Raw genomic sequence first — 10,762 nt, forward strand, 5'->3', positions numbered from 1 at the left:
CACATAACAAATGACTCAATAAACCATGCTAATCCTCTGAAAACTGTGGTCAAATGTACKCTTGATACTTAATTATACCTTAAGGACTYCTTTTACTTTTTCTTGTGCCTTGGCTTGCCACAGCTTCACAGATTCAGTGGCCTGACTGGATAGGTACCTCAGTGTTCAATACTGTCTCAAAACAGCTTTGTGGCAGAGAACACAATACACRTTTTTTGCTCTGCTCAAAATATCTAGGTGTCTTTATTTCTTGCACCATTTTCATAAGCTTATGTCAGCATGCTGTGTAAGGTATTGTTCTATTTACTCTTCTAGAGTTTTCTGGTAGGTTTATGGATTTTTTTTTCTGCAGGCCTCTGATAATTACAAATATATTGTTTCTGCTTTAGACTTGCATCCTTGTAAAACTCTAAAACGTCATTTTGAGACGTACCTTATAAAAGGTAGTGTCCTGACAGAACAGAGTGGACTGAAATAGAGGAAGGATTTTCTGAAGTTCGAATTAAGTGAAATGAAAGACCAGTGTAACTAGAGACCCAAACTTCCAGTGTTTCTGTACATAAGGTACGACTAGATTCCTTTTTTTTTTTTTGAATTGTGTTAAAAAGAACTGGGGCCCACAGAATAACAGTTTGAGACTTTTGTGACAAAGAAAATCTAACAAAATCTGTTAATATATTTGCTGAGAAAATCTAGTTCTAATTAAAATTCTGCTGCAAGTAAATCCAAAACTGCAGAGGCTAGCCAAGCTCAAGAGGTCCACCTCATCTCTATGATAGCAGCTGCATAATGTGTAATATTCATTTTGCAAACCAAAGGACTCCAGTTACAGGTGAAGATGGATAGGAACAGAAGAAATAAAAGGAAAAAGGTTAGAGGTATGGTTAATTCACAGTAATTACCAAATGTCAGTCCTGGAAGGGCCTGAACTTTTTCCTCTTTCTTGCTTCTTCATAGCTTTTATAGGATCAAGAACCAGCATCTGTACTAAGCTTGGTGTAAGCAAAGCCTTACGTAAATGATAGAAAGTATAAGCTGGCTGTCAGAGTGTACAACTGGGCAAAAAAGAGTGGAAATCTTTCTGAGCAAAAGACACTGAGGACTTAGGAAACAGTGATCTGAAAAGACAATGTGTTGGATTGGCAGTGCTCAATAGGAGTAGGTGGTAGGAATTCAGTGCGTAAAAGGTGAGAGAACTGGGGAATCCACTCGATAAAAACTGGTGAACCAGTGAAATAGATCAGAGGAGGAAGATAAGAATGACTGGATAGTACACGATAGCCAAAGAGCTTATGTTTAGAGATGAATTAGTGTGCCACAGAAGGGACATAACACAGCAGCCATCTGTTCCAGGGAGGGCTGGTGTTCCTCTTTTCCCAGCCGGGCTGCCTTCTTTTGGTCCATGACCAGCGATGCCCTTTGAGATCCCTCTGTGGCAAAGGCTGAACCTAAGAAGATTGCTCAGCCTACAATGCGAGGGTAGGTGGCCAGGAACATGTTGTGGTCCCTGCATCCTCTGCCACTCAGAGTAGTTGATATCCATGAAAAATGTCATGGTGAGATGCGTAAATATAAATACAGGTATTTTTAAATGCTTGTTTTCAAATGCACTTATAAGTATGCAAACTTATGTAATACACATGTCTAAGTATTCAAAGATGCAGCTTAGCTGCTTGAATTAGAAATGTTCAAGAAAGTCTTTTCTTCCCCAAATGGAGTAAAAAAGTCAAAATATTCAAATTTTTAAAATCATTTGTTGTCTGTGTTTGTAATCTGAAATGCATCATTTGAACAAATGTCAAATTAGTGAAGTTATTTTAAATTGTGTTGAATTGTTATTTTTTGCTTAGTTTTGCATCTTTAGAAGATTAATAAAAAATAATTCAGTTTATTCTCAGGAAATCATTCATTTTAAAAATAAACAGGGTCAAGAAATTTAAAAAAATCCCAGAATTTTCAAACTTGTTGGCATCTATCCTCAAAAAAGTCTCAGTGAAAACAAGATTTTAAAAATACTATTCTATACTAGTAATAATTGCATATTATTAAATTAAAATCCTATTTATTTTTCAGCAATAACTCTCTTCCTAAAATGTTCTGCTTTTTTTTTTTTTTTTTTTGAATATTTGAGCCTTATAGCCCTTTAATGTTTCTATTCAAAATCTTTTAACTTTGTCTTTTTCCTGGTGACTGGAAAATGACAGTAATGTTTTTCTTAATTTGACTTTATAAGGTGAAGAGAAAAACAGAAATAAAATGAGGATCAAGGAAATCAGTTGTTCTCGCTGGGAACTGGTTAGTAATACAGAAAGACTGCACATCCACAGAACCTTTCCTCTCAGGACCTCTAATGAGAGTGAGAAAGAGAAGATGAATGGGAGTACATTTTAGTTTGTGACAGCAGGCACGTTGGCCAAGTGATCTGGAAAACATGTTCACCCATGACTATGTGCAGTGTAATTATTAAGGATTTCTTTTTTGTTCTCAATTGCTTTTAATGACAAAAACAGGGTCAGCTGCTTAGGGATAAGTATGTACATTCAAGCTAACTGAGAACGCTTTCGATGTAATCAAGCTGTTAAGCTTTAAGAACTGTAAAGAAATGTTTCCACTGTGACAAGTAGGAAATATGGGGAAGTCTTCCTGTGAATTTATCAGTAAGGATACTAATCACACTGGAGTTATGAATATGTTGGCTTAAAAACTCCTGTCTGAACACCACCACAGATTTCATGTTTTGTCTATAATCAATGACTCTGTCTTCTAGCTGATTGTGTTTTTCAGATGGTAGTATCACCCACTTCATGAAGTGCTATAATTTGAGCCAAAGAGTGGTACAGAAGAGAATTAAGCAGAAGGTCTGTTCCCTTAACTGACAGAATAGTATCATGCACAATTATTAAAAACCCCAGTAGGGTCCAGACAACACAGTAGAGGATGTTGGTGGCCTGCGGCAGCAATTCTCCCATGCTTCTAAAAGAGCTTTACAAATGGGCACATTTTGCAATTAATTGTGCTCCTTTTCCAGAGCACAGATAAAAATACCTACACTTTCATTCTGAAAGTGCTGCATCTCATCTAATTCTGCATGAATTTCTGTGCTGGGTAATTGTGTTTGCCTGAGTTAAACAGAGATTTGTTTCTTTTTCTGCCTGTGTGAACTGCTTTCTAGTCATGCAAGTGCATATGCTTAGGTCTGAGTGCAGGAGGTGACGTACACAGTAGCAGTGCTTACCATTGACACAAGCCCTCAGGTCTGCTGGAGAATCTGGAGTACTTGCAATAACTCTGAAAACCCCTGCTCGATGGGAGGCAAGGCAGCCTGCAAACACAAACCCACACAATCTGCTTATGATACAAATACTCATTTAGACTGAACTTACAACAGCTTCTGCACTGCATCTTCAAAGAGTCTGTTCTCACAGCTTGAATAAGAAAAACTGTCTGGGCCTATTAAGGGCAGCTGATCACAAACCCACCACCTTCTGAATATGTCTGCTGGGATCTAAGCACACAGAACTGCCTAGGAGCTGCTAAGCACTATAATCAGCTAGGAAATCATTGAAGCTCTATGGCTAGAACAACATGGCTTGTATTATAAATAACAGCAGTGAATGATATACCAGGATTGGTCAAGTTTTTTTTTATACTTACTTAAATACTTGGGATAAAAATACTCCTGCAGAAAGAAAAGAAAAATAAACAAACAGTAAGAGAAACCTGATTTGGTTTCAAGTAGAGTTATAGCAAAATACATCACTTAATACATTTTAAAACATATAACAGAAAAAAAAATCATGAATTATGGATCAAGATGTCTATATTAGCACTATTTTAGTTAAGAGAGCAGTTAGTTGTTAAACACAAGCCTCCAAGTTACTAGTGAAGGGAAGATTAAGGTCCTCATTCAATTTAATTTCCCCCTCAGTGAAAATGAATTGATACATAGCTTGCAAAACAAAACTTCATTTTAACCGCATATATTTTGAAGTAATATCTTTTTATAAAGTAATATCTATTTTATAATACAAAGCTGAATCTAATCTGCCTAATATTAAATAATGTGCAGTGGGAATGAACTGAGTAGTATCCTCACTACTAGGAAAAAAAGCTTATAATAAAATGCCCAATCCCTTCATTAAAAGGGCTGCATTGCCGTGCATCTTCTGTGTACAATTTTAAACGAAGCCAAAAGGCTTCCTCCATATGGAATGCTTGCAGGCAACTGGGGTCTAAAATTGGTGATCCATATTTTGAAATAATACCTACTTACCTGTCCTCTGTTCTTATATAGTCTTCATTATTAATTGTAGGTTGAGGTTGTATATAAAAAAAAAGTACCACACTAGTTTTTGCTCTGCGTTTTCTTTAAGCTTTTCAGTGCTTTCTGTGTACTAAGCAAAAACTATTGTCTCCCTCGCAGATATTCACCAGATACTTACAGTTTCAGGATTATTTTCGAAGATTTCCCTGGCTTCTTCCTTATTGCATAATTCTTCAATGCATTCTCTCTCTAAATTTCCCTTCTTGCTTTCTTCCATAAAAGAATTTGCTCGACGTTTCCTCGACAGGAACTCTGAGGCATACTGCTGTGATAAAACTTTGTAGAAACAAAGGACTTGTTTATTTTCAACAGCTGAAAAATGCCATAAACACTGACCAAATGTGAGCACACAACACAAAACCTTAATTAAATGTGGTCATGGAGTGGCTGTTTGTTATATTTTTAGAAAAGTGTGGGTAAGAAGGAGAACATTCCAGGATTCTGCTTTCTGTATTTGTACTAACTGTTCCTGACCAGAAAGATCTGATGGGATTAAGAAGCTTATGTAGCACTACGCCTGAAATATAGTTTAAATGTCATATTCAGGAAAAAAAAAGTGGTTGTTTTTTTTTGAGCAATGGACATTATAAATTGAGGTATGTGACTGACAGGTGGGGAAATATTGTGAAACTTCTTTTGAATTACCTACTTCAATTACCCAGAAGTTAATATGCCCATCTCTATTACTGAGACCAAAAATGTGCCTTATAAAATCAAACTGATATTCATAAGTATCGTAACTGTAATTTGCTTCAGAATTGTGAAGTTTAAGACAAAATAAAAGGCAAGATTTTTTCCTGAGAATCATCAGGATGTATAACATAAAAATGCATTTATTTTACAAAGTAGAATCCTAATTTTTAACTTATTTAGACTGTGTTGTGTGTCATTATTTCCTTTTTATGTATCTCACTGCTATTTTATTCATTTTTAGGCAAATGATGTGCAAATAAGTGAGCTGGGAAAATTATATAAAAACCAAAAGGTTTGTATTTACCTTTACATTCTTTTCCCTTGGCCCTTAAGATGTGCAGCACACAATACTACAGGAATAGCAACTAAATCTGACTGAGGGGTCATTGCCTCATTGGTTTTATTTTTGGTCATTCCTTGTGATCAGGAGARGAATGGATGGAGCACAGCTGGAAAYGGTCCAATTCAATGGGTTAAGGTGCACAGCTGACATCTGCTAGCACAAGAACATTGTGCTCGTACACCTGGCCTCCCTGTATCAGCATTCCTACAAATGAAACCCTCAGCTGAGCTTGACTGTTGGAGGGCGTCAGGGCACCTGCAAAGCAGATACGGTGCCCAGAAATACTCAGCACTAGGCTATGAAGAGGACGATCAGGTCAATTCTGTCTTGGTTGTGAATACGCAACGCCTCAAACCTGCAACACCTTTGTGGGATACGCTAGCAGTTAAGTATAGCCTCCTGCTGTCCATGCAYTATAAAAACTTACAGTGCTTATCAGAAAGAACAGCTAAAGAGGCCCAAAACTTCAAGCCTGGCTAGGTCTCATGTGACACATATAGCTGAAACCATCTTGCCCTACACACAGTCCTAAAACACWTTATTAAATTAAATGGAATACACCTGAGGCACTCACAAGTGTTGCCATATTGGAAACCTGAAGAAACTTTTCTGTGTCAGTCAGTCTGTTGAATTTATTTGATGTGGAATAAGCTTGTTGCTTTACTAACTTCCATTTCAGTAAAACTGATCTTTGTGGTGTGACAACAGGCAAGACCTTCAGGAATGTTTGATGGCCCCACTAACATCCTGAAGCTCTACTTGACCTTGGAGAGCAACCAGGAAGTTGCTCAGAAATGCAAAAATAGAAAGGTGAAGAAGAATTAAGCATTTCAGCAGTCTAGTCTTCTGCTGTTCGTTTCCTCTTATATATATGCATATAGATCTACCAGCTGGCCTTACTGAAGACTGAAGTGGGAATAAAGTGTCATGTATTTGTCATTGAATAAAAGCAGACTCGTAAGAATGATGCTGAAAGTCCATCTGTTCTAAAATAACAGAATAAAAAAAAATAAAATTGTGTAAAGCAAGGCTAAACTGAGGACTGCAATAGAAAGTCCTGCTAGAACAACTGAGGATTTGTAAAATCTGAATGGATATGATTATGCTGACAAAAGAAAAGAGCTCTCATCACTGTATGTCACTGTATGTGAAAGGGAGAATACATGTGCAAGCAGAAAAACCTCTTCTGCTGGTTTTGTTTACCCTGCTGTGCTATCAGCAGAGGCTCTCTGGGGAAGATAAGGCCTGATTCACAGTTGACTTTAAATTAGCCTATGTTTTGACATTTAACTGCATCATTCCAATTCTTCACATTTTTTTTCTCATAGTTGTAAGAAAAACCCTGTTAAGTGAAATAGAGTTTCTGGAGATGTCAGATCTCTTTTGAGCACAATGTAACAGTTAATAGCACTAAGGTCTATGCACCTGCCTCACAGCAGCCTGCTTTTAAATTGATTTCCTTGTGACTTTTGGATTTAAATAAAATCTCTTATGTAACTCAGCACAACCTTGATATTTTTATTGCAAAGACTTCAGGACTTTTGCATAGAAAGTATTATTTACTCAAATGTTTTTTGAGTACTTGACCACAATTCTGATAAGACTTTTATTTAACTGTTTGTCCTGCTCTCTAATCATGAATAACAATTAACAAAGATAGCTCTTGCCCTCGGAAACTTACAGACTAACAATCTGGTGCTGAAATGGGACCTATGGGGATACAGACTTCACACTGAGGTCTAGACAGTGGTTAGTCTGTCTGCAGGGCCCAAGCATCATTTACATGGATATGGCTACAGATTACAGAACTGTCAGACAAATGTGCAGATTCCAAAAACTTCATGATAATAGATATGCTTAAGAGAAGCTGAAGCTTTCAAGATTTACATCTCAGTGCTTACTACTGCAAACTTAATTTTAAAAGACTTTTTAAGGAAAAGGAGAACCGTTATTTCGTTTCTGCATAGTTACTAAACATTTTATTTACTTTTCTTACATATTAGAAGACTTTCCATGAACTTAAAACACAACAGACTTAAACTGGCAACAGGAACATTTATGAAGCTTGTAAATAATTCTGTAATGCTCACAGCTGCAAGTCATTACAGAGAAAAATAAGTTCAGTTTAATTATGATCAGCTATGTATACAAAATGCAACAACATGAGCAGGTCTTTTAGATGTAATAAAACTCCAAGTGTTTGCCCATTTTCGTGTTTCCAAGCATAAATTGAAAGCTGACCACAGAGAAGGTTTACAAAACTTTCCACTGTTTATAAAAGAAGAAAACTGACACTGTGTGCAGTGGGGAAAACAAAACAGGAAATGTAATAAAAACAGGAATAAAAAGACATGAGGGAGATTTATTTTTAGGGCCTGTTCAGAAACGATGAACTTTCATCTTTCCATGCTGTCACCTTCATAGTGAGAATCCCTATCATTCAAACAAAAGCCTGGATGGTAAACATTAGTGTTTTCCTCTGCCGGTTTAATCATTAGTAAAGCAGGTCAGAAACAGGCTTACTTTCTTTGCGCCCTAATTGTGCTAGTTCCACGTACACGTCGGCTTCTCTCAGTACTCAGCGCAAAGAATTGGGTCTTAAAATGAAAGTTACACTTTGATTTGTCCCCATTTGCGTGTGGTAAGCAGCGGTTCCTACGTGACCGTGTTCACACGCCTGAACCTAGCAGCGCCGCCGGGGCCATGTGCCCGGACTCGGCGGTAGAGGCTCTCTCCTGCGTCCCGGCYGTTTTTCCCCTAAGTGACACCGCGGGGAGACCCTCTTTCCCATCAGCGGCTCCGCCCTGGCCRTCACCCCAAGCGGGATCGATGGAGCGCACGGGGCTCCCGCGAGCCGGAGGGCACGCTGGCCGCCCCGGACCGCCGGCACCCTCCGGGCAGCTCGCCGCCCCCCTCACCCCGGAGCGGCCGTTGGGCGCGCGAGGGGCGCTAACGGCTGCCGCGGCCCCGCTCGCGCCCCCCACTGCCACCGCTCGCGCTCCCCACTCACAGGTCGCGGCCTCCGCGAGGGCGACGGCCACGGCGAGGCCGGCGAGCAGCGGCAGGCAGCGCCTGCCCCCGGGCCTCATCGCTGGCGGGCGCGGGGCCGGGAGCGGGCAGGGCGCCGTGGCTGCGCGGCGGCTCCTGTGCGGGGCGGCGGGGGCGGGCGGGAGGGAGGGGCGCCGGGGCGGGGGCGAGGCAGGCCGGGCCGCCCTCCAGCGCCGGGCCGCGCCTCGGCGGCAGTGCTGCCGCCACGGTCAGCGGGGACCCGCGCAGCGCCAGCGCCTCCGACGAGACGCCCCGGGGGCAGCCCCGGGGACAGCGGCGCCCCGGGCATTGCGATGCAGCGAGTGTGAAGCGSGGAGGCCCCCGCGGCAGCGGGCGAGCGAGGCGACGAGCGGAGTGGCATCGTGCCGGGCCGCGGCGACCGTTAACGGCTGCACCGCTGCCTTCCCCACCGCTCGCGCTTCGGCTGCCGCAGGCGCGGTGCGTGAAGGGGCGGGCGCGCCAAAGGCGCTCCTGGCAACTGATTGGTTGTCCCTCCGCGGCCGTGGAGGGAGCCGCCGCTCCTATTGGCTAGCGGGGGGCCCGCCTCCTCCCGCCGCACCTCCCGAAGGCTCGCGCTCCGCGCCTTCGCGCGCCGCTGGTGTTAACAAATTTTGTCCTGGGCGGCGTCCCGTTAGCGGTAACCAGGGGTAACCAAGCTGATTACGCGTCCCCGCCTCCTCGGAGACCTCGGCGTCTACCAATGGGCGGCCTCTCCCGGCCGGGGCGCCGGCCACGTGACCCCGGCGCGGCGGAGCCCCGCGCTGAAGAGCGCTGCGGCCGCTGCCCCTCCCCCTCCCCCTCGCTCCGCCGGCGCGTGGCCCGCGGTCGCCCGGGGCAACCCGGGTCCCGCCCGCCGGTAACGGCCGCTCCGCAGCGGCCGCCGCCTCCGAGGGGCCGCCCGGCGCCGCGGCGGGCCCGGGGCCGCTCCTCGGGGCTGGCCGCTGCGCGGGGCAAGTGCGGCCTGTGTTTCCGGGAGCTCCCGGAGCGGAGCCGCCGCTGCGCCAGGTATCGGAGCGGGGTTTGGCGGCGGAGCGGGGGCGCTGCGCGCGTGCGCGGGCTCCGGGAGGCGCGGGGGAGCTCTGCTTTGGAGCCGGCCTTGGCGAGCGGGGAGGCCGCTCCCGCCGCGGGAGCAGAGGCAGCGCYGGGAGCGCCCTGCAGGAGCTTCTTCCCACCGAGGAGCCCGCTGTCCCGGCGCTGTTTGCACAGCTGCACCACAGAGCCCTGGCGGGCTCCTCGTTTGGGCTTCTGCACCCGCTTTGGTGCAGAACTCGCTTAACTTAACGCTTTAACTCCCTTTGGCTGAGGCGGGATCTGTAGTGTTGGGTCTGACATGCGACCTTCCCCGTGCCGTCGCTTGCTTGACTCTTTGGAATGTAATATGATACTACTAAAATACTGTGTTCTTCCAGCTAAAACCCCAGTCAGGCAAGGAATATAATATTAGGAAATTAAGTAGTTAAACTTTTTGAGACAGGTCTGCTTTAAGTGCCTTTAAAAAAAAAAAAAAAAGGAAAATATTGGAAAAAACCTGCTAAAAGTCATAGCAAAGGGAGAACACACTACAGTTTCTGAGTATTTAAGAGGCAATTATCCTGTGCTTTGCTATGGAAGTAGACAGACTTATTCCTCCGGTGGTGTTGGGTGCTCAGTGTCTTGGTTGGTWTGTGGTACTTTTGATCACATAACTTAGGGACTGCTAAATGGGACTTGATCTCATCYGCGGTGTGAAGAGGTAACACAGTTACCTGCCATGTTCTTCTTGGTCTCTCTAGTGTGCTTTTTCAGTTCTTTTTCCCCCAAAAGGGTTTTTAGACCTGATCTTAGTCCCTTAGTCACTAGCGCTGCCCTCCTTGCCTCGCTAGCTTAAGTGCCCAGGTCTGCAGGTTTGAGCTCGCGGGCTCGCTGGTTTCACTGCGCCTGCACAAACGTATATGAGCTGAGAGGTTTAATGTCTGCAGCAGCATTAGTGCATAATACAACATATGAAACTTAGATAGTATAGATATATCCTGTGCTTGTGTCAGAGATCAATGGGCATTTTTTTATAGATAGCTCAGGAAATATGCAGCCTCCGCACAGCAGAGTGTAACAATAGAGGAAARTGAAGTGTAACTCCTTTCCCTACTATTACTTGCTCAGAAATGAGATAATGCTTGCCTTCTTTATGTGACATGTTTTRGAGAAATTCTTTATTCTTTGGTATTTTTCTCCCCATTTTTAGTTTTCTTTTCACCTGAGCAAGATTTTTTTGCTATTGCATAGTCTGCCTCTGATCTTCCTTTAGCAACTTTTTTTATTTCTTGGGTCCTATTTGAATGTTATGGGCCATATCTGTGATGCAGAGGACTTTTTTT

At 43.5% G+C, this 10,762-nt stretch overlaps 2 protein-coding genes across 2 annotated transcripts in view; one reads left to right on the forward strand and one right to left on the reverse strand.

The window, feature by feature from the left end:
* The window catches only part of PROS1 (protein S), a 31,181-nt gene extending 22,658 nt beyond the window's left edge, over nt 1-8,523 (reverse strand). The window contains exons 1-4 of the mRNA XM_026036931.1: nt 8,371-8,523; nt 4,443-4,600; nt 3,655-3,679; nt 3,236-3,322 (exon numbers count right to left, since the gene is read on the reverse strand). Coding sequence (XP_025892716.1) covers nt 3,236-3,322; nt 3,655-3,679; nt 4,443-4,600; nt 8,371-8,449 — 349 coding nt within the window. The 5' untranslated portion in view covers nt 8,450-8,523. The remainder of the gene's footprint in view (nt 1-3,235; nt 3,323-3,654; nt 3,680-4,442; nt 4,601-8,370) is intronic.
* An 812-nt stretch (nt 8,524-9,335) lies between these two features.
* The window catches only part of ARL13B (ADP ribosylation factor like GTPase 13B), a 48,343-nt gene continuing 46,916 nt past the window's right edge, over nt 9,336-10,762 (forward strand). Inside the window, exon 1 of the mRNA XM_026036928.1 lies at nt 9,336-9,413. The gene's annotated coding sequence lies outside the window, so the exon portion shown is untranslated. The remainder of the gene's footprint in view (nt 9,414-10,762) is intronic.

This window comes from Nothoprocta perdicaria, unplaced genomic scaffold (assembly GCF_003342845.1).
Source record: "Nothoprocta perdicaria isolate Ctin4 unplaced genomic scaffold, notPer1 scaffold_188, whole genome shotgun sequence".
Taxonomy (NCBI): Eukaryota; Metazoa; Chordata; class Aves; order Tinamiformes; family Tinamidae; genus Nothoprocta; species Nothoprocta perdicaria.